We start from the raw sequence: 27265 nt of genomic DNA, 5'->3' as shown, positions 1-27265 counted from the left end.
TTTATTATTGACCTATTTCATTTCCACTTTTTCCTCTTTTTTCATCTTTAATCTTAAAATAAGTGTATGTGATCCTAACATTCCCACATACTATTTAGACGCAAACAAAATATACGCAATTATGTTTTAAAAACCTCTGCCTTACAGCTTAAAGTACTACAGAAATGCATTACTAATGCAAAATTAAAGCCAGATGGACAAGGTATTCTCTGTTGCACCTGATTTTACATATGGAAACTTTGCTAATACACATGTATGCCAGCACCTTGTTAGAAAGCAAGGGGAGCCATTTCCATAAGCAGTGGAGGGGCTCCAGCTGTAATGAGGCAGGTAATGCATATTTAATGAGGCATAAACTGATTTATAAAAAACAAAACGCAGAGCTGCAGATCAAACCTCGATGCTAAACACACATCACATGCACTCAGATATATATGTACAGCTCTTTATCTCCTCACAGCGATGCAGACATAGATTCCCATTACCCCACTACCCCACTGATATAGCACTCATTTTTCACTCATCCACCCCACATGTGTACCCACACACACACACCCACACAGCCACACCCTCTTTGCTATACCAATATCCTGGGGAGAACTGTCCAGCTCAATTAGAACAGGGTTGTCAGTGATGCCAATTTTTTTTCCCTGAAAGACTCAAGTGAAAAGCTGGACAAAACCCAGCAGAAAACAGGAAGAGGATGGAATATATGAGATGGAATATATGAAATCTGTAAAAAAAAAAAAGGCTAAGGATAAGCCTGATTTTAAAGAAATAAAACCCATTTATTAGATTAATATTTTATTTGTGGGGAAGCTTACCTTAAAACAGGTGAATCAATGTCTCCAGAAGCTTCATGATCTTCAATCTGTTGCTCATCCATCCTTATAAATTGTGAATCATAGTAGGCCTCTGTGTTGAGTAGAAACCCATCATTCTTTTGTTCAATAGTTTCTAAATTTGTTTGTTTAAACATGGGAGCTTCAATAAGGTCCTCAGTAAAACTCAAGAGGTCAGGAGGTTCAAACCCTTCTCGTTCTTTTCTTTCATGTGGTTCTTCTGAGCTACATTTTGGCAGGGCAGTGGACTCTGTATCATCATCTTCATGTTCCTCTTCCATTAAATCTCCAGAAAATGGTAAGTCAAGTCCTTTTTCAGTGGAAAAACACAGCTCATTTACCGGGGAATTTACCAGAGAGCTGTTTTGAGAGACTGAACTGTTAGTGAGTGCCGGGGACTGGGCTTCAGATGTTGATGGAGGTACGTCCTGGTCGACTAACTGGCCTCCCCAGAGTTTAAAGTCAGCCAAAGAAGCAGTGCTTGGCAGAGGAGCTGGTGGTGAATGCCCACCTTCATCAGAATCCTCCATTGAGATCTGTGAATGGACATAGACTTCCTCTCTGGTCTTCAGGAAATGATCAGACGGATATCTTAGGGAAGGAGACACACTTCTGGCAGCTAACCCAGACTCATTTTCAGAGTTCGATTCCTCTGTTGGTCCAAAATTTGATTGGTGGAAAGTTTCAGAGATCTTTTTTGACTGGTCAGAGGTGGACTTTCCTGGCAGGATGTGATGGTCAGGATTATAATCAAGGCTGGATTGGCAAGGATAGGTTGACTCAGATGACACGGATTTGCTTTCAGCTCCTCTGGTCTGTTGTCGACTGCTTTGCTGAGTATTCTCCAGGTGTTCATCTTGTGCAGATTTGGTGTGAGATCTCAGTGCAGTGGCAGCATAGGAGAGCATGCTGAATGTCTCCATGGGACTCCGTTTTACTTTAGATTGCTTGTCTTCCTGTGTAATCTCATTTGCAGACTCCCTGTTAGTTTCCTTTACTGCTCCAGGCATGACAATGTACTCCATTTCTAAGGTTGAGAATGAGTCTCCATCAGAACTAGTCTCATGGTTATTCTGATGACCTGAGTGAAGACTGCTAGGGCTACTTTGTGCTTCTCTTTCATCCATTGGAGAACAGCTCAAAGATATTTCTTCTGCTATTTTGTTTTCTTTTTGGTCCAGCTCTTGTTTTTCAGCTGGGGACTCCTCCTGTACATTGTTGGCCATTTTGATGGTCAGATCTAATGATGAGGCTGAGTCTGACCCATCATGTCTCTTTGATAGATGGCCGTCTCCATCAAACTGGCTTAGAGATAGTGACTGGGGAGTCTGAACTTGGGTTTTAGCATGAGTAACAGTAGACTGATCTACTAAAACAAATGGAGAATGCTCACTGGATTGTTCCATCCAATCAGTGTTTTTGGACTTACTCTCAACTGGACCTTCTGTGCTACCTGTAAGATTATCAAACTCTTTGTCAAATACAAACATTTGGTTTTCTGTCTGATCTCTGTTTAGATCTGCCTGTGTTTCTCCCAGAGGATCAGTTCTCTGATTCTGAAAAAGTCTGGGTACTGCTATAAATGGGCTAGATTGATCCTCTAGATGTATCAGGTCCACTACAGGGCTGGCAGAGTTGTCAGGGGAGGATGCATGGCTCCATCCCCCAGCTCCAATGTTGTCGTATTCAGAGGTGGATGTGACCATGCCATGAACAGGTAATTCCCATAAGTCAGTGCTTATGTGAGGTGAAGATTCAACATCTGATTGTGCAGAACCCAAGTTCCCAATTCCAGCCTCTAAAAGCTCTCTCTGAACACTTTGCATGTCATTGTTGGTCATTTCCTCCCCCTGTGATCCACTGTCGGCTGTTTCTATGACTATTTTCACATTGTGCTCAACACCTCTCCAGTCATCATCTCCAGGTGACTGAAGGTGCCCTCTTTCCTCAGTCTCAGGAGAAGAATTAGCTACCAACAATCCGACACATGCCAGATCTTTTTCATGTTCAGGTCCTTCGGGGGTTGTTGTTGTGGAGGAGCTTTCTTCCTGAATGGTGGTGTTCCACATCGCCATGCCACCATTAGAATATCCCAGTGGACTTTCCAGTGATGCATCTTTCCGCATAACAGTGCTCAGCCCGCTAAAGGATCCTGCATTTTCAGACAAATTGTCTGGGGTAGTCAGAGGTGAGAGACTGTCGTCCCTAATCGTCATATTCCACATATCTAGAGATTCAGGGTAGGAGGTGGTAGTTCCACTGTCGGATTTCAGAAATCCCTTTTGGGCTGAGTACGTCCAAAAGTCCAGGAGCTCCATTTGTTGGCCTGGTCTTTTACCTTCATCCTCTTCTTTAGAAGTTTCTGGTGTTAAAGTGTCTAGGGTGAGTTTCTTTTTCAATACAGAGGATGTTACATGTTTTTCTGCAGTAGCTTTGGGTTTTAAAAACACACCATCTTCAGGTGGTGTTAACTGAAGATCAGTCAAGGTCACAGGGTCCCACTGATCCCTAAGTACATAGTCTGGGTTCCATTTTTCACATGTTTCAGTCTGCTCAGTGATCAAACTAAGCTGAGGTTCAAGAGTCTTTGCCCTCTGACAGGCAGCAACTGGCTTTGATACTTGGTCTACAATATCTCTTTCTGTTGCATCACCCATTGAGTCTTTTACTTCATTTAAAACATTCTGAGGACTGCCTGAGCTGCTGACCTTATTTAATGCACTAATGTCACTGGAGAAAGCTGCTCCTTGGGTTTCACTGCTCAGGTCATCCCAAGTCTCTGATAGGGATGATGATACACTGTCTTTGTGCTGTAGGCCATTGATCCTCTCGACAACATCTTCTGGGAAAAACCTGACACCACAACTGCTGGGTGGGCGGCTACCTACCAGGCTGTTCACGGGAGTTGGAGGAACCATTGTGTCCATCATCTCATTCCCGTAGATCTGACCGTGGTGATCAATTGAGGAATTTCTACTTTCTAGCCCTCCTATAGAGTTTGGAGCAGAGAAATCAATCAAGCTCATCTCATCAAGCTCCGATAAGCTAGAGCTTCCAGCTCTTCTTTCCACTTCATCAACTCCTTCTAGAGAATCCACCAGTTCTCCTTCCGCTGGTAGTGGCTGGTCCCTGCTATGAAGTGGGTCAAAGCTAAATAAATTGAAATTGTCTTTCTTATTTTTGCTGGAGCGGTGCTTCCTCCTCTCGGGTGGGACAGGAGGGGAGAGAGATGAAAACCCCAGAGGAGAAGGGTTCCTCAGAAGAAGCAGTCCTGGTCCGCCAGCCGGACCTTCACCTGCTGGACTGTCATCACTGAGGAACACAGAGCTCTCCTTGGAGGAGCGGCTGCTGCGGATGGTGGTCATACCGCTATCAGGGCTCAAAAGCTCACCACTAACACCGACTCCCACAGCTCCCATCTCCTCTTCACCCTCTGCAATCACCCTGTTTGAAATAAAGTTAAACTGTGGCAGTATTGTTTAAATCATAATTAAGTATAGTGGATCTCAAAAGAGTACAAATCCCTGTTAAAATGCATGAATCACCTCAAAACTTCTACACTCTTTAATGAGACATTTACTCTGTAATTTAATGGAGGGAACAAACATAAAAAACAAAAACTTGGAATAATCCAGTCATAATCTAAGCAAATATTTTTCAGCATACTACTGCATCTTAATTTAATCTTTTCCAACCTTATTTTGTGCACAATCTTCTTCAGACAAACACACAGTTTTTCTACTGGATTTAGTTCTGGACTCTATCTAGGGCTGGGGTAGGCAACTTTTATGATCCTAAGAGCCACATTTGCCAAAATAAGACTTGTTTCAAGCTTATTGTTTTTCAGTCCAACTGTACAAGAAATGCGGCACATCACAGCCAGAATAAATTCGAACATAATTTATAATGGCCTACTCTTTTTGACATTATAGACCATGTCTTTTAACAGGGGTGTGTACAATTTTGAGGTTGAGTGCACTTAATACCTTGCTTCTGTTGCCACATCTCCGTTGCCATCTGCCCTCTCTGTGTCAGATCCGTCCATGTCGTTGATGCCAGATGATCCCTGGGAAAACTCCACGCTGCCTGCTACTCCCTCTGTTGAGGAAGTCCTGCTGCTGGGGTGGCAGCCCAATACAGAGTTTCGCCGGTTCACAAAGTCCTTCAGGATGCTCTGGATGTCTTCCAGCAGCAGAGGAAGAGTACCAGAAGGGCTGGATGTGTTTATTGGAATGTGGTAGACCTGGAGATTTTCCCTTTCTTCTGTTTCACCAGAAAAAGACCAGCTGGAGGACTCCTCTAGCTCAGCGCAGATCTGTAATCAGAGCCAATAAATGATGACATCCTGTTTTTTTCTTGTTTTTCTATTTGTGTTTTTTTAATTAAAATTACATTAACAGCAAAGGTCATCACCAAAAATACACTATGTGACATTTTTACTGGTAATACTCTGGATTTACAGCAAACTATAACATTTTGCTGATTTTCTCAGTAGGTTTTAATGAACACAAAATATTTTGAAAAAAGGTTTTTTGCACAGACATGTTGGAATTTACCTGGTTTAGGATATCTGTGTTGTTTGAGTAGACAGCCACCTGCTGGCGAGGATGATGAACTGTATCACTGATGGACAAGACTGCCACAAGAACGTCAAAGCCATTCTGGTGACAGAATAATTTCAGGTCATCCACGTAATTATGCCAGTCCTGAATGTGAGAGGGGGAAAAAATATAAAAAATACAAAAATATGACACCATTTCTTTCTACTCATCATAATCTTACAAATACAATTTTTTAATTCCAGACATTTTGCTTACATCTGTTGCTAACTTTGTTACTTTTATTGCACATTCGATTTAATTTTATTTAGTAAAAGTAGTTTCAAGTGTGTCTTCATCTGTAGTAATGAGAGACGAAGCTGTCAAAGTGCACAGAGGGGTAGAAAGATACTTTGTGATTTATTGTCTGGAAATTAACTGTTTGCTCTTAAAACAGCCACCATGCACAGATTATGGTAATTCAGTGACATCCTCTGTGATTGATGGATAGAAAGTTGCATTAATTAATTGTTTTGTTTGTCAAGGGAACTTGTTTTTTCTCACTCCCTCTGAAATGATTAACAACAGTGTTACTGCAATCATAATTTGCCACGCAGGGATATGCATAAAGTGTACAAAGTGATACTTTTGAAAACATATTTGCTTGATTTATCTACATTTGCTGTACAACTGTTTGCTTAGGGAAGTTTTGGAAATTGTTGCTGTGTTTATTTAAGTTGAACTTTCACATAAAGGGAGATATTCATAGTAAGTTAATGCTGCTTTTCACATGATTGTGTGCGTTATATGACATATTCAAGCCGTCCGGGATATTACAACACGCGTTTCTGTCATGTTCTTTCAAAACGTGTGTGGTCCTTCTCATTACTTGAGAGTAAGTGTGTGTGTATGTGTTTGTATGAGTCCACTGAGTCCAGGTGATTGATGACTGCTTGAGGCACTGTGTCTGCCCAGGCTGTGTCAATATTAACCTGCAAGGATGAGGGGGCTGCAGTCCTCCTCCCTCTGCTCCAGCCTCCATCCCTCCCTTCGCTCACCACAATATGGCTGCTGTCAGATTTAAGAACATCAATCGTTGCACACACACACGACTGTCACTTCATTGACATTGCCATTCCTCAACGCTGATATCCTGATGAGTGCAATGAAGCCTCCCGAGATTCAATAAAACACACATATTCACTCACATGGGTATACACAAGTAAGGACACATGTGACTCCCAGCACATGCAGCTACCCAGATTAATCCACCTGCAGTTAGCTACTGTAACCCGACTTTATGAGCAAACATGTGCACATAAAATCTCTATTACAGCCATAAAGGCGCCACCGTTTACAGCCCATTCTGCTAAGAAATGTTCAGATCGCAACGCTATAAGCCAACTGCATGCATCTGCACACAGAACTACACACAGGAGCGAGGAAACAGAGTCAGAAAACGAGCAGAGTGCGAAGCTCTGCGATAACACGCAGGGCGACAGTCTGTCTGCCATTTGGTTCTTAACTGAGTAAATTACTACTCATATTGCTGCCCCTCCTCCTTCTCCCTCTGCCACCCCCAGACACACAGATTGCCTTTTCTTATAAATTATCAACATGTTAGATTTAAAATCCACTTGCTAACCGTCTCTAGGAATATTAAGATGCATGCACAGAAACCAGTTTTTCTTATGCCAAGTTTTGCTGAGATATTGCAGTTTTCCTGCTGAACCCCAAAGTTTACTCCCAATTTATTAACTGACATGTGTCTGTTTGAGTTGATAGTCAACAGAAACTGCTGCGGCTACTGATACTATACATTATATCACCAAATGTATTGGCTCTCCTCTTTAAACTGTTAATTTCTGGTGCTTCAATTACTTTAATAGCCACAGGTGTGTGGAATCCAACACCTACACAGGCAAACTGGTTCAGACAAAGCATGGGCTCAGATCAGAGGCTTGGTGAACTCCAGCGTGGGACCAGGATAGCGTATCTGACAGAGCATCTTTGCATCATAGATGTGAAGCTGACAAATCTGCAGCAACTGTGTGATGCTTTCATGACATTATTGGCGCAAATCTCTCAGGGATGTTGAATCTAGGCTATAAATAATTAAGCCAGTTCTGAAGGCAAAAGCACTGGCACGGTGTCCACGATAGACACTGTAAAGTTTAAGACTTTACAGGATGCCTGAGCTGTTTTCCTATTTGAATATAAACTTATTGATTTGTCCATTTATCAGATCTTCAGCATAAATTAGATTATACCTGCCTACCTGTCTCTCTGTCACACTTTGCTTGTTCATATCCGGCTTCATCTTTTCTCCCACATGGATCTCAACGCACACAACATCATGCATGCACCCCCCCTCTCCCCTCCCCATACCCCACACACACACACTTCCTCCCGCTCTCATTGGTTGCCTCCACTCCACAGGTGGCAAGTCTTTAGCGGCTGCGTGCAGCTCTCTCAACCTGCCGTCATTATGCACAATAGCCTTAGGTACGAAACTCAGGCCTCATAACTCACACCCTGCGTGCGTAAATTCCCGTGCAAACACAGTCAAAGCAAAAACACATTTCCTGCTGTCGCCAACATCTCTGGCAAAGAATTAATCAAGCGTTCATCCATTTAGGCTCTTTGCATACCCTTTCCGTCAGAACACGGAATGCTAAGAGAGTTGCGAGTTCTTCTCAGGCGATCGTTTCGCCACCCTGATGAATCCATCAAGCGAGGTTTGATTTATATATCTGTCTGTGATCACAGCGGTACAGCTACAGTAAATGGGGTGGCAAGGAGCGAGCTGACACCACCCTGCTCAAACACACGCAAGTGTGCACACACATGTGCGCTATATACCATTTGCAACACACACACACATACACACACACTCCCATACTAACAGTCATCACCTCCTGTTCACACTCAAGCTCACACAAGAATATTACTGCTTATGAAGTTTTTGGAGAGGAAGACAGAAGAGGGGAGGGTGGCATTTAAGTTTGCAGGCAGAAACCCAAATGTCTCTCCGTCGATTTCATATGGGCCCTCTCCACATGCTTCATTCACTCAGCTTTAAGTGTAGAGATCTGGGGGCCAAGATCTAAGCACTGACTCTATAAATGTTTTGCTTTGTTATTTGTTTGCCCTCAAAACCCATGGAAGCCACAGGGGGAGAATGAAGATGGGAGAAAAGAAGGAGTCAAAAGATCTTGTTTTCTTCCTTTAGATGAGATGATCAGGACAAAACATAAGTGCAAGATATGCAGGATGCAGAGAAATGACTGTGGTGTGCAGCAGTTCTCCAAACTTGTTTAAATAAATGATATGTTTTTGTGCAATGTCTTATTGTATCCAATAAATTTAAATTTAGGAGTGGAATAATGTTCTTAATGGACTTCTTGTAAGAGAAACAATTGGAGTAAGTAGAAAAATAGAAGAAACAAGTTAAAGATATGAAAATATTTATTCTAAATTAGAATTATTAAATCATTTTAATCCAATTTACAAAGCCTAAGTAATGCCTATTTCATAGTCTACTAAGTTATATCCCTGCTGCACAGAAAACAATAAGAAATTAAAGTATTATCCAGTAGAAATCTAGAGAATAGGAAAGGCAGGCGGGGCACCCTGGATTCCTGGTCTTCAATCTTAGTCCCTAGGAGGCCCACCCTGCACCTGCTGTCTCCCAGTGCTTCTCATCAGAAAGGCATTTACCGAGTGCCGTGGCTGCGGGCCCCTTCATTAGCAAGCATAATTATTTGTGCAAGTGGTGTAGGGCAAAACTGGCCCTGCATAAACAAACAGAAGGGCCGGAGGACTATGAACAAACAACACATTAGAGACATTCAACGTCGCCAAATAAAACCCAAAACTAAGCTGATAGAGGGAAGGACATATACCTAACCCATACAAAAGTAAAATAAATTTGTTTAATTAGTGAAAAAGATGTTTTCTGGGGACAACCAACAAGGAAGAAATCCCAGCTGAGGGTTATCTCTCCTCAAATATATGATTCTTTTGTCTTCAGGAAACAGAAAGGAGTTGAGAAGGGAAATACAAAGCAGTCAGGATGATGAACTTCTTTTCAGAGCTCTGACCAAAAATGACTTTCCTTTCAGACAGAACAGAAATGAATTAGACCTAAAATTTTGCTAAAACTGACTATACACAGATTATAGTCAGTACCTGGATTAAAAAGAAATTACATTTATCACAAATTCCACAATTTAGCACTTTATTATTTGTATGCTTGTCAAAGTCTATCATTATAACCAGATAATCCACCTCTTCAGGGTGCTTGCAGCTGCAGAAAGTTGTACTTTACTACTTAGAGTCCTTTACTGGGATGTATAGGTAAGTTTTGGGAATGACGGAAAACAGCAGTGAATGTTTCTGTTAGTCTGAAGGTCCATAAAATAAGTTATTTTTTCATTTAAAAAAATGAAGAAAAATGAAAGTTTCATTAACTTGGGAAGATTTTTCCACTCTATAAAATGGTTTCCATAAGATCATTTAATCCTCTAACTTTTTTCTGTTGCTGAAGTTAATAAAACAATAAGAAGATAAAAAAAAAATAATGACAATAAATATGTTTTCTTCTTTAGATGGTTGGGTAAACCAACTAAAAGAGAGGGCAGTTTTGGAGGCAGACCTCAGAAATAAATGGAAGCTGCTTTACAGAAACATGTAGCTAAACTAAGATTTGAAATCTGAAGCATTGCCTTAAAAACGTGTTCAAACTCATTGAACTTTCTTACATCTTGTGAGGTTAAAATAATCAACTTCATCAGCTGGAGTCACTTTTACTATGATCCATCAGACCAACTCAAACAGTGAGTAACTATAAAGAGGAAGGATAATGAGACAGGATTTTTAACATGCTTTGCAACTAAAAAACAATTTTTTCTCACACCATTGAGGATGAATATTCAAAATATCTTTGAAAGTCACTGAATATGCTTGAAAAGCTGAAGCCTGGTCTCTTTAAATAGCTGGCAGAAAATGGACGGATTGGGATACTGAGAGGTAAACAAATACACACACAGTGGTCAGACTCACACAGAACCACAGATGATTGATTCTGTTTACCACACAGTAAAAACAAACAACATTACAATCACTACAGTATCTTGTAGAAACAGTGGATTGTTGTATGGACACTAAGTAGGGAATAAAACTACAAGGAGTTTTCTAAAGTACCGAAAGAGCAGTGCTGAAATGCCTTTAAAAACAGAAAACAAAGAATTGTGGGAACATATTGTATTTCTTGGATGTCCATGTTAATGTAAGCAAAAACACATTATTCTCATGTTCGGGAATCTGTGTGTGTCTGAGGGCTCCTGTCCTTCCCACAGTTCATCAACCCCACAGCATGACGACTCTTCATCCAACTGCAGCCTCATCTGCCAGCGCTAATTTTTGGGCTGTGAAAGGCTCCGACACACACCCTCTGACACGACTGTGGGAAGATTGTGTTTTTGTTGCAATCTGCATTCATTAATTCGAACTCTGCCTATCTGAGCATAACAAAACCTTTTACACCATCAAGAAAACATGTCAAGCGGGGTTTGCAGCAACTTTACTTGTGCTTCTAACTTTCATTTCTTTTACACTTTCAACTGATTCAACCTCTATCGTCTCATGTAAATAATTTTTTTAAAAGAAAACATAGATGCGTCGCTGCCACCACAAGTATAAGAGCTAAATTTGGTCAAATATAAACCCTTAAGGGGTGTGCTGTGGTGGCGCAGGGAGTTAGCACGCCCCACGTTTGGAGGCCTTAGTCCTCGACGCGGACGTCGCGGGTTCGACTCCCGGTCCCGATGACCCTTTCAGCATGTCTTCCCCCCTCTCCTCACCCTCCTTCCTGTCTGCCTACTGTCGAAAAAATACGAGCCACTAGCGCCGCAAAAACTCTTTGGAGAAAAAAATAAAAATAAAAAAAATAAACCCTTAAGATTGTAGCCCAAAACAATTAAAAAAAGCACACACACACAAATAAAAAATCAAATTGAAGAAATTCCTGAACTATTTTTCAAAGAGATTGAGATCTAACAGAAAAGTTAAAAAATACCCTGAAGTTTTATCCACAACAATCTGAATCCGTGTAAGTGCAATTGTCACTTATGATCTTGAAGACTGAAAAACCACCCCCAAAAAACCCACCTATTTATCTTCTAATGATACACGTTTTAGATGGCTACACCATAGATTTATGGACTAGAAGGTATTACCTAAAGTCTTACCATTTCCCATGCCAAATTTGGCAGCAATAAACTAAAAAAAAAAGTTACTTTGTCTAATGACACACCTATATAAATGTTTATTAAGGGCTATGACATTTAGTCACTCTAACAGATTAAATGCATAGAACCAGTATGGAGCTGATGCCAGCGCCAAGGTGAGGCTGCAAAAACCATGTCCAACTTTCATCTGCATTTAGAAAAGAAGCATAAAAGTTGTTGAAGTTAATGTAAGTGATGCCACAAAAGCACCCAGGCATATTAAATCTAAATCTGTACAAGAAATACACATGATTTAAAGCCTTCTGAGAATGTATAGCGCCTCCTGATGCCTCAATGCTATAAATATCCCTACAGACTTCCAGGTAACAGTTTTCCATCAGTCAGATGTCTTCTGTTTATTCTAGATTAGGTCTAGGAAGGAAATCCAGACGTTGCTCTCTAAAGCGAAACTCTCCAGCTCACGGGTGAAAACCAAGGGTTATAAGTCTCTGAAGGGAGGAATTACGATCAAATGCCAGCCTACTTTAAATTACTCCTCTTTTTCTGACTACATTTTTTTCCCCAAAATGTAGACAGGTAGTTCAATTTAAACTTCGTCTTTTAGCTCAGTTCTTTCTTCATCAGCTATACCTGATTCAATGCAGATGGGCCCCTAATTTACTTGCTCATCTCCAGTCTATCATCATTCATGTACAAGACCTCAGATACTTGACGACTTCCACTTGAGGCAAAGAATGGATTACCCACCAATTCAGGACATCATTGTCCAGTAGAGAACCATGGCCTGCTCTAAATACATTTAATGCGAAATCGGCTCTCATTGACATAGACACACGGCAAAAATTGCGTCATTTTGTTTGTAGAGAGGCATCCATCTGCCAAACTCTCACAAGGCCCGGGTCAAACTATTTTGACAAAGGTCTGTGCAAAGTGTTCTGTAGCAGGTCAGATGCAGCTCCTTGCTTTGGGTTAACCAGGAGTAGATCGTACCTACAGCCAAACCTGGGTGCCAGTCACTCTGACAGCACCACAACAACTCACACACATTACTTCCAACAGTGGTTCTGGAGCTCTCTTCATTTGCACTTCCATTGCTGAGCAGCACCCAGGCTGACTAATGTATGTTTGTACAGTAAACAAAAATACATTAGTCAGTGTATACGATGTGTCCATATCGTTATCCCACACCACAATCTTTCCCTTTGCTAACTAGGCAATCACTGCCATCAAAACCTCTAACTCAGTTCTCTGTAAGTGCCGTCTCTCACACACACACACACACGCACACACACGCCCGCATACACAGAAGTCTCTCTGACAAACACACAGCACATAAACCATTAAAGACTAATTGAATCTAATTTATTTAGTTTTCTGGAAAGAATCATTTAAGGCAGAACTTCCCTAAGCCCTCTCAATAAATGACTCTCATACCGTTTTACTCTCTTTTCAAACACAATTAAAAAATAATATATAAATATATACACATTGCAAATGACATGCATATGAGGAGTTCATTTTGGAGCCCGATCTCAGGTCATTAGTAACCCACCATGACGCTGTGGAGTTGGGGTCCGCTGGCGACACGCAGGCCCCTGGCCATTTATTCTATATTAAGTCTTTAATGGGCCCTCTCGCTCTCTCTCTCTCTTTCCCCCCTCTTTTGGTTGTTCTCCATCTCTATCTCTCCCTCCTGACACACAGCGTGTAGGCACAGCGCTGGTAAAATATGCACAGAAAGTCCGGTGCGCACACATGAGCAAAGCCATTCAAATGAATGGTTATTTATTCGCTAAACGAGGATCTGGGTGTTTAATGTTCCTTGGACGTTAGGTAGTTTTCTGGGGGAGGAAGAGCCATACCCCTACGGCTACAGACATCATTTATTTTACACATAGCCTAATACCGCATGCTAGGCAGCCGCTGAGAAAAATGGGCTTTGAGAAGGAAAATATAAAAGAAATAATGAATGATTTTCTTCTTTTTTTTTTTTTTTGCTTAGTGGTGGGGAGAGTGAACACATTAGAGGTTGTAGCAGGGAGAGAAGCACGGGGTAGACTTAAAAGCTTAAACCCTACTTTGTTTTGTGTGTGTGTGAAGCAAGGCGAGCCAGCAACAGCGAAAAGAAGTCAACACTAACGTTACACAAATGTGTGTGACAATGATGGCCCGTTTCGGTGTGCTTGTTGGATTTTTGAATATCAGCAGGGAGGATGGTGATACATCACTGTGTGTGAGGCTTTCAGGCCTCCATCTACATCTCATCAAAATGCAGAAGAATAAAACTTCAGAGGGGCTCCTCAGCAATAACAAAAACACCTCCAAAAAGTGACGCAGAGCAGGTGCAATGCAACCAAAACAATAAAATCACCGAAAGTAACTTTTTTGATAAATGAATGAAAAATAAATGATCATCTGTTATCTGCATGTTTCTTGGGCATTCATCCATCATTTAAAAGACAGAAAATCATTAAATGCTTCTAGGAAAAAGTAGATGGTATTAAAACGCAGTTTAATCAGCATGGTGTATTAAAATAATTTGACTGCAGCTATTAAAGTTAATAATTCTTGTAATAACTCAAATTCCAATGCAAATTGTAAATTCTTGGGTTTTAAAAATCCATATCTCAGAGAATAATAAGGAAATTCAAATACTGACAAAACAATATCCATGTGTTGTGCTGAAGAACGTTTCAGATTTGACCTTTCACCCTCCAGAACTGCTTCCTCCAGGTCACTGGACCTGGTTTTTGGTTCAAAATGTCCTTTAATGAATTATTGACATTTAGTCTCTTTCCATCAAGACTAACTAACCTGTTAATTTATCTTCTGCCACCGACTTTTCCCAGAGGACCCAGGACTGATGGTCATGTCAGATTCAGTTGTATTAATTGTGTTTGTTGCTACATTTATCTAATTTTGTGTGAAGTTCCTTCAAAATGTAACTTTTGGTTTTCCTCCATATGTGCTCTTTCTTTAAGTGCTTTTCATCCCCAGTTCTATAAGAGATCCAGAGGAAGCGACATCCACATATTTAAAATCTTTGTGCCAAGACAACCAGAACTGCTGGCCTGTTTCAAAGTGATCTATGGCAGACAGAATTAGACTAGAAAAGCTGACCGTCGATCCAGCAGAGAGAGAGGGAGGTGGTGAAACCACCAAAACTCAAGTTTGCTCTACGAGACTCAATGGACTGATTGGACCAAAGTGAAGCTCTCTTTCTTGTTCCCTTTGGTTTTGCTGCTGAGAGCTGATAAATCAAACCTTATAATGATAATTAGCTCTATCTTGTTTCACTTCCCTCCCTCATATGAATGTAGAGACCACACTCAAAGTTAAAGTTAAACTCCATTTCCTTGGTCTTCTGAGAAACTAATAAACTTACAGTAAATGTTACATCCATAATACATTTAGGAACTTCAGTCCTACAAACTTCCCATTTCAAATCTGCAATTTTAGTTTGAAAACTCAATTTTCAGACTAAAATTGAGTAAATTTTTAAACAGTCTGGACCTTTGAGCAGGAAACATGTACAAAGTAAAGATTTATTATGCGTAGGTTCAACAAATCACACTTGTAAGGTTGACTTTCTAATCTGGTATGGTGGTAAAAGACAAACTTTTTTAGTATTTTGAGAAAAATTATATTAGCCCTTTTGACAGTCTTTAATACTTTGAAAATCTGTATTGTGGATCATTAATTGCAGATTGTAAAGCACAATTTGTGATCTATGATCTCATTTTTGTTAGTAAAAATTAATATTAATGAGTTGTATGTCAGACTACTCTTAGGAATCTCAGACTGAAAAGCAGCATGTGTAGATTAGTCTTTGGTTTCTTTTAGTTACTGAAAACTCAAATCAATCAATAAGTTTGACAAAAAATATAAGTTTTGATGTCATAAATGAAAGATAAAATATATTATTTAGCAATAAATCAAAGTAAAGTCTCCCCTTTTCATAACGTTTTGAATTTTGTTTCAGTTGATGAAAAACGTAACAAATTCTGCAATAATCCTAAATAATTTCTAACAGTCAGAAAACCAGCCTCTTTTAATAATAATTTGCAGAACAGCATTAACATTTAGTTATGTTTGTGCAGTTCTTGAGCTTAGTCAAATCATTAGTAGGTACAAATTAACTTGGTTAATAATCTCAAATAAATTGATTAATCAGTTTCTGTAAATTAACTTATGTGCATTTTTGTGCTGATTCTACATAAATCTTAACTGTGAGAAAGCTACTTAAAATTGTTTGCTTCTTTTATTCGTAATCAAGACCCTTAAATGCCAAGAAGAGAAAAATGTCTCAGACTGATTTTAATGCAGTTTAATTAAGCTACAGATTCTTAAACCCATAGTTTGTACCAACAATAAGGAACGAACCTCCTGGTCTGTGGTCAGGGACGTGAGTGCGAGGGTCATCTCTCCGTCTGTGAACTCCTTCAGCTCCATCATCAGCAGCTGCGTTAACTCTACATCCGGTCAGCACACACAAACAGACTAACAGTTATATGAAAACACACACAAAATGATACAAAACAGTTTCACAACAGAAACAGAAAAACAGGAGAGTAAATATCCTCGCCAGAACCAAAAGTTAACCGGACAGATGATGCAATTCTAGATCAAAACCTCAAAACTAAACGCTTAGAGACCATCATGCTACAGTGACAGCTTCCACACTAAGCTACTTTTATTGTACTTTGTGAATTCAAATTCAAAATACTTTACTGGTCCCAAAGGAAATTTGAACTCTATAAAAATCTTATTTTTTTCTAATTTTACACTGGATATGTTACAAGGTTCTGAATAAACATATAAGAATGGATAAAACTTTAAAATTCAATTGGGAAGAATCTAATGCCACAAACATGGCTAATGAAATGTGGACCATCAGATTGCATCCCTTAAGCTCTGCAAGTGCTTCAGAGCTAAGAATCCCAAATAGTCAAAACAAAGCATCTTGACACTTTTGCTATTTGCACCAAAGTTCAGTTTCTCTTCACATTTAGTTCATTTAAAACAAATTTTTGAGATTTTAAATGTGATTGTTTTATGCTGCAGCACAGTTGGCTTGGAGGTTTTTCACTACAGAGCCACACTAAGCAGAACACGGTTTGGTTTTCTTACCATGAAAGTAGAAACTTTACTTTTTTATTACAGATAACATACGTGATATGAAACGTTCAACAAAATAGCTTTCATAAATTAGAGCAAATTTGTCCAGTCACATTGGAGCAAGCTCCTGGCTTCACAAATTCAGAATGAGGAATAATTTTGTATTTTTTGTTAACCTTAAAGAGCGTAAAGAACTTAAAGGGTCTCAACTGCATTAAAACATGCGAACCAAATCCAAGCTATCCCAAATTTCCTACAAATTTTTTTCTTTATTAATTTTTTCAGATAAAATCCAACATATTAAAAATTGCACCTTGTTGCTTCACTTCATCGGGTTGATCAACAGTGATATCACCCCACTCCTCCAAAGATCTCAGTAGGTCCTCCAGTTCTTCTGGGCCAGAGTCCTGTTTGATCCACAAAGCTTCTCTGAGGAGCTCCAAGGCATCTGGAGACAAACAAAACAAACATGCAAACAAAGTCAATAAATAGAGCAGAGGTTCTTGTTTTCAAAAGAAGTTTGATGTACTTCAAAAAATAAGTCCATCATATTGAAAGTCTGACATACTTTTGTAGAACAAGCTTCTGTAAAATCTAGGCTGGCTTTCACCCAATAAGAAACCTCTGCTCTGACTTGCACACACACACACAGTGGGGTCTTTGTGAATCAATGTTGAGCTTATCAGGCTGCTGTATGAATGATTATGGAAGTATATCCATCATTAAAAAGTAACCATATATACGTAGTTTATACCCTCTACCTCCGTAACACTTATCGTCTTTGTTGGAGTTTGTTGATCAGGTATCAGTGAATTAGTACAAAGATCTGTCACAAAGACATATGGGACACGGACCACTTAGAGTGCTTTATTCTCCTGCTCTGTTCATCAATCTTTCCTGCCTTAAACGCTGTGCTTTACTCGATTTACTGTGAGCTTTCTCTCCATATACCTTCCCTGACTGACTGAGTAGAAAACCAGCAGAGATACAGAATGAAGTTCAGATTTTGGCATCACCATAGAACCACTGCTTTAAATGTCTTTGAGAGGACAGTGACCTATGTACAATCTGATGTGTTTTCGCTATTTCAATATCTTAAACATGCATCGGTACACATAGTTTAGGAGTCTGTTTATGGGAATTGTTTGATCATTCGTCCAGAAGTCCATTTGTGGGGTCAGACACCGATGTTGGATGAGCAGGCCTGGCTCACAGTCTCCTCTCCAATTCATCCTAAACATCTTAAATCGGGTTGAGGCCAAGGCTCAACCCGGCAGGCCCATCAAGTTCTTCCACATCAAACCCACTCATCCACCTGCTTATGGACCTTGCTTTGTGTACTGGTGTAGTTACATTTAAGTAATTGCGCCAGTTACTTAAATGTAACTGGCGCAATTACATTTAAGTTAGGGTTGAAGGAACTATCCCTAAATTGAGTCTACAAAAGTCCAAAAGTCACCAAACTTCAATGATTCGGAGGGTGACCTGAGTATTTCTTAATTTTTTTTTGTAGACACTTTGTTGTTCTGTTGGGGGAAAACTACTTTAAAAGAGAGCATTTTTTAAACTGTTTTGAAAAGTTACATTATGGGTCTCTGTGCACCTTTCTAAGCTTTTTCTTACCCATACTCACCAACCCCTCTCACTTTTCCCTCCATCTCTCCTGGTGAGTGTTAAGCGAGTCATGTCAGAGGATTTGTGTGTGTCCTCCTTCATCGCCCCATTACTCCCCCCAGGGGGTCCCTTTTCCTCCCTCACCTCCGAGAAGGTCCCCCAGCGCTGCTCTGCTCTGCTCCACTGCGTCTTGAAGAATCTCTCTGGCGACTGTTGTCAGGGCGGACATTCCCCCATCATCCGCTGCGTCCCGCTGCCCGTCCTGATGGACCACTCGCAGGACACTGGACTCCACAGCGTGGTACTCAGAGCTAGGAGAGAGATAAAATAGGGGGGATACGGGTGTGGATGGCTGCAGGGGAAGAAGCCATAATTGTGAGGCATTTGTGCAAATGCAGTTTTCCTTCGGGTCATAAGATGAACACACAGAGGCCTGAAATACACATCTAAATCATATTTCTACAAGCCTCAGAGGACACAAACAAGTTTCTAAAAGACAAGCAAGCCTTTTAAGACAGACATTTGCATGCCAAGGGACTACTGCAAACTCTTTTGCAAAAAAATACATACAAAATTCAACTTTTAGGTGAATTATTAAAATGAATTGAAATTAAATACAACTGCGTTCAGGAGTGTGAATGTGATTTGCATTTACTCACCTCTCCAGCAGGCCATCTCTCAGCAGAGTTAGTAAAAGCTTTCCAGTGTGATGAAGATTCACTAGGTCTATTTCTTCCCTCCATAACAACTCGCTTTCACTAATTTTCACCCTGCGCAAGTACCTGACCGTCTCTTCCGGCAATTCAGTGCTGCACTGCTTCCTGCACAGCAAGGGTACACACACTCCACCTGAGGGTTGCTTCTAGATCACACAGAAGCACACACAGAGAAACAAATAAAGCAGAGTTGGGGACAATGGTGGTTCTTGTATAAATGGAGCCCCGTTCTGTCTTCTCACACACAACGCACTCTGACCCACTTTCCCAAAAAAGCCCAAACAACTTTTTACTATGTCACCTATTAAAAACATAAATAACAAAAAAATATAAATTTCATAATAATTGATTGAAACAGGCTGTTAACATAGTGTTCACATTTTCTCAATATAAAATAATTCGATGCCAAGAAAAAAATTTAATTTGTTAAAATGTTATTTTTTGCCAAATTGTTGAAAACACTCATGTTCCTTTTTGTCTTCAGCGGCGCTGTTGTCAATTTACTGTTTCAGGTCATTGACCTGTTGCATAAAGCAGTTTTAGCCAAACTTTAGAAGTCAAACAGATGACTTCACATTTCAGTTCAGAAACCCTGAGTATACAGAATGAGTAAATATGCAACTAGAAAGTTTGCATCCAGCACTTTCCCGTTGGTTCTGGTTTTATGTGTATCATGTGTGAGAGTTTACAAGAGAGGCAAAAGGACATCTGCTACTAAACCATCTCTGAACCAGCAATAAACAGATAAACTGGGATTTATTTTTTATATAAAGGTTTTCTGAAATTAGCTTATTGTCAAAGACATGCATCAGCAGTTTTATAAGAGCTATTGTGGTGCACAGGTTGAACAAACAAAACAAACCTGCATCCTCACTTTTCCACCATCGTACGTCACAGAAGATTCTGTTTGGAAACAGGTTTTATCCGCTTTTACAACTTGGCTAATGCCGTCATTCTCCTATTAAGCCTCCTTCTGAAGATTTTGTTTTTTTACTTTTTCTGTCTTTTATTAAGTGGAAGTTTAAAATTTTACATGTCAACTTTGATTTTTCTTTATTATATACATTATATTCCTACTTTTCCATTAACATTTCTCAAAAGTGGAATGAAGTAAAAGTTACTGTTAACTCTTCCAAGTTAGATGCGCATTAACTGTTGCTGCAGTTACCTGACTGAGGTGCAGTGCTAAGCACAGAGTTGCGGCCACAGTGCCAACATCAGGCTCTGGTCCACCTAAGACAGCATGGATGGGACCCTCAGGCAGACCTGCCTGAAAACACACACAAAGAATCTCAGTTACTCATTCTGTGAATTTTATTTAAATTAATCAGAAATAGTGATAAATCAGTCTGCAGCACAGAATATTTGCTTTCAGTAATCAAATACAGGAAGTAACTGGTTGTACGTGATTGCACATTATTGCATGACCTAAACGCTCATCCTCTCACACACACAACAGTGTATCAGTGGAAACTCACTGAGCCAGCACGTCTCATCTGGATGACTGTATCATCTTGAAACCCTCTGTATGAATTAATAATGAAACCACAGCACTGCACGATTCAGTTCAGGTTAGGCAAGAGAGCACTTTTGAACAGGGTTGGCGATGGTGTCAAAATCACTTAGAACAGCAAAGCAACAGGAGCTTATTTTACCTCTCAGTTTCATGGCTTGTCAGAGCAGCTATTAGTTCCACTGACTACGCTTAACGATGAGGACAAAATTTCCCCATTTCGAGTAAACAGACATTAACGAGAGCTGCATCGCAAAGATTAGGCATTCATCTCTGCGCAAGAAAGGCAGAAAATTAAGTCTCTTCCCTCATTTGTTGACTGGGATTCTTGGAGTAATCTCTGAAATGGCAGATAATTAATGATCCTCCAGCATAATCCAAATAGGTTTGCACACAATGTTGCAATGTAAAACAGTCTTTATGAAATTCTAAATTTAAAAGTAGTTTCTAAAAGGCTAAAATGCATCCCAACTGAGCACATTTGTCAGCAATTTGAACAATTAAAAAAAATTCCACAGATTTTAAGTATGTAAGTATGGACAGAACCCAAAGCATGTCTCGCTTTGTTTCCAGCTACACAGCTTCATCTCTCAAACAGATAAGCTGAATCAACGCCCGCACAAACCCTGCCTGCAGGTTTTGCCGTTAATTACAATGCAAAATGTGGAAACAATGAATTCACCGGTTATCTGAAGCAAATCTTAATTGCTTTGTAAGATGTCAAAATGTGAAAAGAAATACAGCAAAAGGCTGATTTTATTCCTGTCAGGTCAGTGAAAATGAGTAACAGACGAGTAGAAAAGTATGTCTACAGTACAGTGTAGTGCAGAACTAACCTCACAACTTAACTTCTCCATATTTTTATATGTTACAACCACAAACTTGAAAGTATTTAACTCAGATTTTTGTTATGACAAATAAAAATCTGAGAAGTGTGGCATGCACTTCCATTCAGTCACTCTAAGAAAATAATTTGAAGAACAATATTCTGCTGCAACTCTTTTGAGGTGTCTGTCTCTCAAGCCCAATCAGATTAGAGGGAGAGTCTCTGGACTTTGACTGGGCGCTTCCAATAGTTTTTTGCAGCCTCTCAATGGTTTTCTTCTAGTGTTGCCCTTTGACCAGCTTCCATGTTCATGCCAAATAAAAGCATCCCCAGAGCATAATACTGCTACCGCCATGTCTCTTGGTTTTATAAACCTCATCACAACTTTCTCCACTGCCTATCTGTTGCTTGCTTCAGCCTTATATTATTGTAATTTGGGTTTTGGTCTAATCTGTTCTAGTACTGTACGGCATTTAAAAAAAAACCTGTATAATATAAATAAGTGGATTTTAATTTCTCAGTCTCCAAGATGATGTCGGTTCTTTGATGTTCTCCAACAAACCTCATAAAAACCCTTTGTGTTTATACTGGGATTAAACAACTACTTTCTAATTATTAATTACAACTTTTAAAGGCATTTTGTTTACAATGGTTTTTATTTAGGGGCATAAGAACAAAAGGAGTCGACAACAAAAACATGCAACACTTTTCGGAACTTGTAATAAAACTGAGAAAAACTTGTATAATTTTTCGACCTCGCAATTATAAATTAGTAGTCTGCATTGGTCTTCCATATAAACACATTGAAGTTTTGGGGTGAAAGGTGACAAAAACGTAGAAAAGCTCAAGAAGAACGATGATATCACTGTTCATGAATGACACAAAAATGGAGCAGGACATCAATAGCTGATTGATCAATCAGCTCCCGATTTACCAATTGATCTACGTTACCAACTTCAATAATCATCTGGAGTTCTGGGTATTTACCAAAGGAACGAGATCGCAGACACAAGCCATCAAAATGAGTTTCCTTTGCAGGGTGTAGGTGAGAAGTTCCGTCGTCATGGAAGGACTCAGACTTAAGTTGAAGGATATGAAAACTTTTGCTTTTGTTTACTCTTGGTTAGTTCACTTCAGAAAATAATTAACAGCAATGTATGATGTACTCCATACAGCCCTCTATACACCACACACCTTTTGTATGTGATATGGAGGAGAATGACAAAGTCACTCATGTTTCTTGGACATCACCCTGAAAATGTGACACTTGATCATTAGTTGACGCCGAGCTGAAGCCCAAGTGGTAAAGAGGGAACAAGTGCAAGTTCAGTGTGCAGAGAAAAGGGTAGTGGCTGTCAATTACACCCTGAGAATGACATTTGAAGATGTCAGGTGAGATTTGAGGAGAGAGGATTTCAAATAGGCTTATTAACAAAGAGGTGGGGTGAAAATGAACCAAGCAGATCATATATGCAGAAAAAAAATCTAAAAGAAATAGTGAACAAGTGAAAATATGCAAATTAGTGATAACCGGAAGAGAGCTGGGAAAGATTTACAAATTAAAGGAGAGGTGAAGATAGAATTAGGAGAGGAACGTAGAGAGAAGGTGTGTGAAAGAAAGATACGATGCAGCTCCTTTATAAGAGGGAGAGAGAGAAGATAAATCAATACTAGATAGGCAGCGGAGAGGAAGTGATGCATTAGCAGGAGAAAGGCCAGTGTCCGTTCCACTGCATCGGGAAAATATTGGTGTGTGTATGTGTGTCCGCAGGAGCATGTATTAGTCATCTGATATCTTTCGGTCAGAGTGCTCTTCCTCCCTCCTTTACAACATTCAACATCTTTCTTTTCAGTGGTGGTCAACATGATCATTTTTCTGTCAGGTAGTACTGGAAAACAATGGACTATTACTCCTGCTTCACAATATATTATGTAATTGTCACAATTTAAAAACAAAACTTTTATCATTAATTTAACCTAATTACATCATTTGGAAGAAAGGCAACGTAACCAAAATTACATTAAAATAAAACTGACATTTCTAAGTACATCACTATGTACACTAAGAAGTACATTTCTACTTCTCAGAGCGATCTTCTGCTGTAAGCTAGTGCACCAAAATCTCAACCCAAGTTGGTCATAATGCCCAGCAAACAAATTACAACTTTGTGTGGTTCCACAAGTAGGACTGCTTTATAAACCTTACATTATACAGCTGATCACCTGAATATTTAGGATTTTGGACTATATTTGGACTAAAATCAGTATCGTCAGTTACATATAGTGCGAAGCAGATTTATCCAGTGCTCACAGAACCAACAAAAACATAGATATAGATAAATTCACCATAAACACCCATTTACTATTGAGTGCACAAACAAGTAGTGGAAAACCCATGTGGAAAACACCAGATGGATAATTTTACCCCAACCTTTTCCCTCATGCCACCTCCATGGACTCTGCCGCCCTGAGCTGAGAGCCATGTAGCTCATAGTCCATAGATACACGTTTTCCACTATAACACTAAACCTTTCTGCTACCACGGATGTGACTGGCTTTGGAATAGTTTTACACATCCTATTCACACGGGAAACCTTGAAAAAGTGGCTTATCTGGAGCCTTTTGTGATCCAGCAGTTACTTTTATGTCTAAGCAATAACACGATGTTGTAAAACTTCCACAGGAAATAATCTTCCAGCACCCCAGACGCACAAGTGGTCAATAAATAACAGCTGGAAGAATAAAAGGTAAAAAGGGTCTTTAAGTATACAGTCTATGCAGATGTTGTAAGTAACCTCTGCTCACAGTTTGAGCTCTTTGCTAAATGACGATGAGCTACAGAGCAAAGAACTGAGAAGAGGAGATGGATTCAGTAAGTACGCGCAGAGCCAAGCCAATTAGAGGTATGGCTGTTCTGGATCACGGCCATCTTTAAAGTGAGTGAAGAAACTCTCAGAGAATGACAGAGATAATGAGTGGTCTGCAAAAGGCTGAATCGTCAAACTTTAGACATAAGAGATTGATAAAGAATCCATGGATGGGTGTCTTTGTGTTCAAGATACAAAATGGACACGTTACATCTTATCTGCAACCTCCAAGACTCAACACTTTCCCTCCCTAACACAAGATAACCTCACGAAGCTCTCATTTGCAAATGTACATCTTTGATCTTTTCTTCTTTGACGGCTTTCACCGTATTTATGTGAAGCACTTTGAGGACAAAGGCTCCTGATTTCGCTTTAAAATTTCCTTCCTGGCAGCTTTTTCATAGGGACACACTCACACTCCAGTTTACATGGACGGATGATGGCTTCTGAACATTTCTGGCTTTTAAGTGAATGGTGCAAACATGCATCATGCAGTGTATTCCTAAAAACACAATTTTTTAGGAATTGCTATAGCCACAAACTTCAGTGACTTTTATTAATATTTTATGTAAAAAAAACCAATGCAGAGTAATGAAGAATTGTGAAGTGGGGTTGAAAGAGCTGTGGCTTTATATTTTTTCTACAATTAAAATGTATTCATCCCTCTTTACTCCAATAGTAATAAAAAAATTCCAGTGCAACTGATTGTCTTCAAAGGTCACTGAATTTGACAACAGAACCAGCTGTGTGCAATTTATTCACAGTATCAATCAAGCTGTTCTGTGAAAGCCTTAAAGGTTAGTTAGTGAACATTAGTGACATTAGCAAGATGAAGACGAAGGAGCACAGCAAGCAGGTCAGGCAGAAGTTCAAAGCAGAAATTGTTTAAGAAAATAGTGTTGAGATTTGTGGACATCTCACTGTTAAATTCCTTATTTTAAAATGGAAAGAATTTAGCACAACTGGAAAACTACCAAGAGGCAGCTGTCGACTGGGTGGACAGTCAGGGCAAAGGAGAGCCATCAACCAGAGATGGAGCCAAGAGGCCCATGGTCACTATCAAGGAGCTGCAGAGATCCAAACACTCTCCTTTATGGAGTAGTTGTTGAAAGAAAACCCTTTAGAAGGTTTAAGAACTAGACATAAGCAAAGGCTTAGCTTACAACAGAATACTGACCATAAAACAAGGCAACTTAACTTATTTAAACTCTTTATTTTCATGTCAAATGTTCATCAACCATCTCTAGCTAGCAAAATGAACAGATTTGGTCTTTTCATAGTTAAAATCAAACAAACCAAAAATGTATGTATTCATAATAAACCTTTCTGGTGCCTGACAGGATGCATTTATATTTATATAACTACAGGCACAGGAAAGGACCAAAACAGCAAAAGCATGATGTGTTTTCAACTGCTCCTAAACGATACATACCTGAGCAGGTTTACAAACCAGAGGAAGCTCTCTCACAATCGACTTCTTTGTGTCGCTTAGAGTGCAGAGTACATGAGTAACACTACATGGCAATGTGGCCAAAATATAATAAAAATAAATAGGACAGAGAAGGTTTAATGGCCTTGCAACCTTAAGGCCAGAGCAGGTTCATTGAATGCTTACAGAAATATCCCTAAACATGAAGCCTGGTTAAAAACAAAACTGGTTCACATTGGCTCTGTCATGAAGTCGGCCAGTCTCTTCTGTATTTGCATGAGGCTTTTATCTAATAGGTTCTTTGAACATACTGAGCCCAACATCAAATGCAAATTCTGAGTCAGTGTCTGCAGAGCAGCCAGATACCAGGAAAGACACAGAGTCACTGGACAAACTTGTTGATGTCATGTCTTTCCCACTGATTTAGAGACCAGCGTCTCCTTCAAATGCACACACCATTGTGGTCCTGTAAACACAGCATGCTATTTTTTTTTTGTTTATTTGTTTGGACCAAACACGTCTCAAATACTGGCGATCTACAGGTGCTTATTGTGGGGTGGGGTGGGAGGGAGACCAAAGCTTTCTTTAGCTGTTCGCTGTCTGTGCAACAGGAGCGCAGCTCGTAGCACAGCAGAAGCACCTTCCCCGTCACGATCTCATTCATTATACCCACAAGGTGGTGTCATCAACGCCGCTGAGGGCTCTCAACTCACCCCGAGCCTGCTCTGGACCCTCCGCAAATACTCCTCCATGTCGGCCTGCGTCGCTATGGCGCTGCAGCAGATCTCTCCATAGACCAGGTTTTGGAGGAATAAGCCCGGTATGTGTACGTGTGTGGGCGTGAGTATGCGTGTGTATATTTTCTCCGCTTCCGAGTCCCCCGCTGCGCTCGTACTGCAGCACTTGTCGCCGCGCTGAGCTGTCGGTCCTCCCCCTTTTTTTCCTCCCACGGAGTGAAACCCTCTACATCGAGCGCGGGTGGGTGTGACGGCAGGAAGAGGAGAGGAGATCCGACCGAGGCGCGCTCCCTGATTGAAGCGATTCAGCCGCGCTCCCTGCGGTACGAAGAGCTCGCCCCCCTGTCTCACCCCTCAAAGACACAGAGACCCTTTCAGACCCGCTCTGCCCCGCTGGCGGGCCGCCTCAGCCTCGGCCACTAACGTAATTAATTCAGGTGGTGAATGAGAAATTGTTGCTTTCCAGCATCACGCATGACACTCTTTCACGGCCAACAGCTGTGCCTTCACTCTTCTGGTACACAGGGGAGAAAATGCCGCAATATGATCCAGACCACAGATGCAATCACTGCAAGAGATCTGCAATATACCTATCTGAGGGAGTGCTGTTGGAAACACTTCAATTAATCTGAAATATTACTTAGTGACTGCTCATCTATCTATCTATCTATCTATCTATCTATCTATCTATCTATCTATCTATCTATCTATCTATCTATCTATCTATCTATCTATCTATCTATCTATCTATCTATCTATCTATCTATCTATCTATCTATCTATCTATCTATGAAAAAAATTGTATATATATATA

General features: G+C 40.1%; 1 protein-coding gene across 5 annotated transcripts in view; it reads right to left on the bottom strand.

The window, feature by feature from the left end:
- The window catches only part of prune2 (prune homolog 2), a 41613-nt gene extending 14734 nt beyond the window's left edge, over window positions 1-26879 (bottom strand). For 2 of the 5 annotated variants that reach the window (XM_023343726.1, XM_023343727.1), the window contains exons 1-9: window positions 26428-26879; window positions 20248-20349; window positions 19023-19225; window positions 18508-18674; window positions 17063-17197; window positions 16015-16103; window positions 5399-5548; window positions 4829-5157; window positions 825-4286 (exon numbers count right to left, since the gene is read on the bottom strand). In XM_023343726.1, coding sequence (XP_023199494.1) covers window positions 825-4286; window positions 4829-5157; window positions 5399-5548; window positions 16015-16103; window positions 17063-17197; window positions 18508-18674; window positions 19023-19225; window positions 20248-20349; window positions 26428-26466 — 4676 coding nt within the window. In that variant the 5' untranslated portion in view covers window positions 26467-26879. Of the gene's footprint in view, window positions 1-824; window positions 4287-4828; window positions 5158-5398; window positions 5549-16014; window positions 16132-17062; window positions 17198-18507; window positions 18675-19022; window positions 19226-20247; window positions 20350-26427 lie in introns of those variants that run through there. The other 3 variants (XM_023343724.1, XM_023343725.1, XM_023343728.1) reach the window with 2 other exon arrangements.
- Between the last annotated feature and the right edge of the window lie 386 nt (window positions 26880-27265).

This window comes from Xiphophorus maculatus, chromosome 12 (assembly GCF_002775205.1).
Source record: "Xiphophorus maculatus strain JP 163 A chromosome 12, X_maculatus-5.0-male, whole genome shotgun sequence".
NCBI lineage: Eukaryota > Metazoa > Chordata > Actinopteri > Cyprinodontiformes > Poeciliidae > Xiphophorus > Xiphophorus maculatus.
This window is presented reverse-complemented; position numbering and strand designations above follow the sequence as displayed.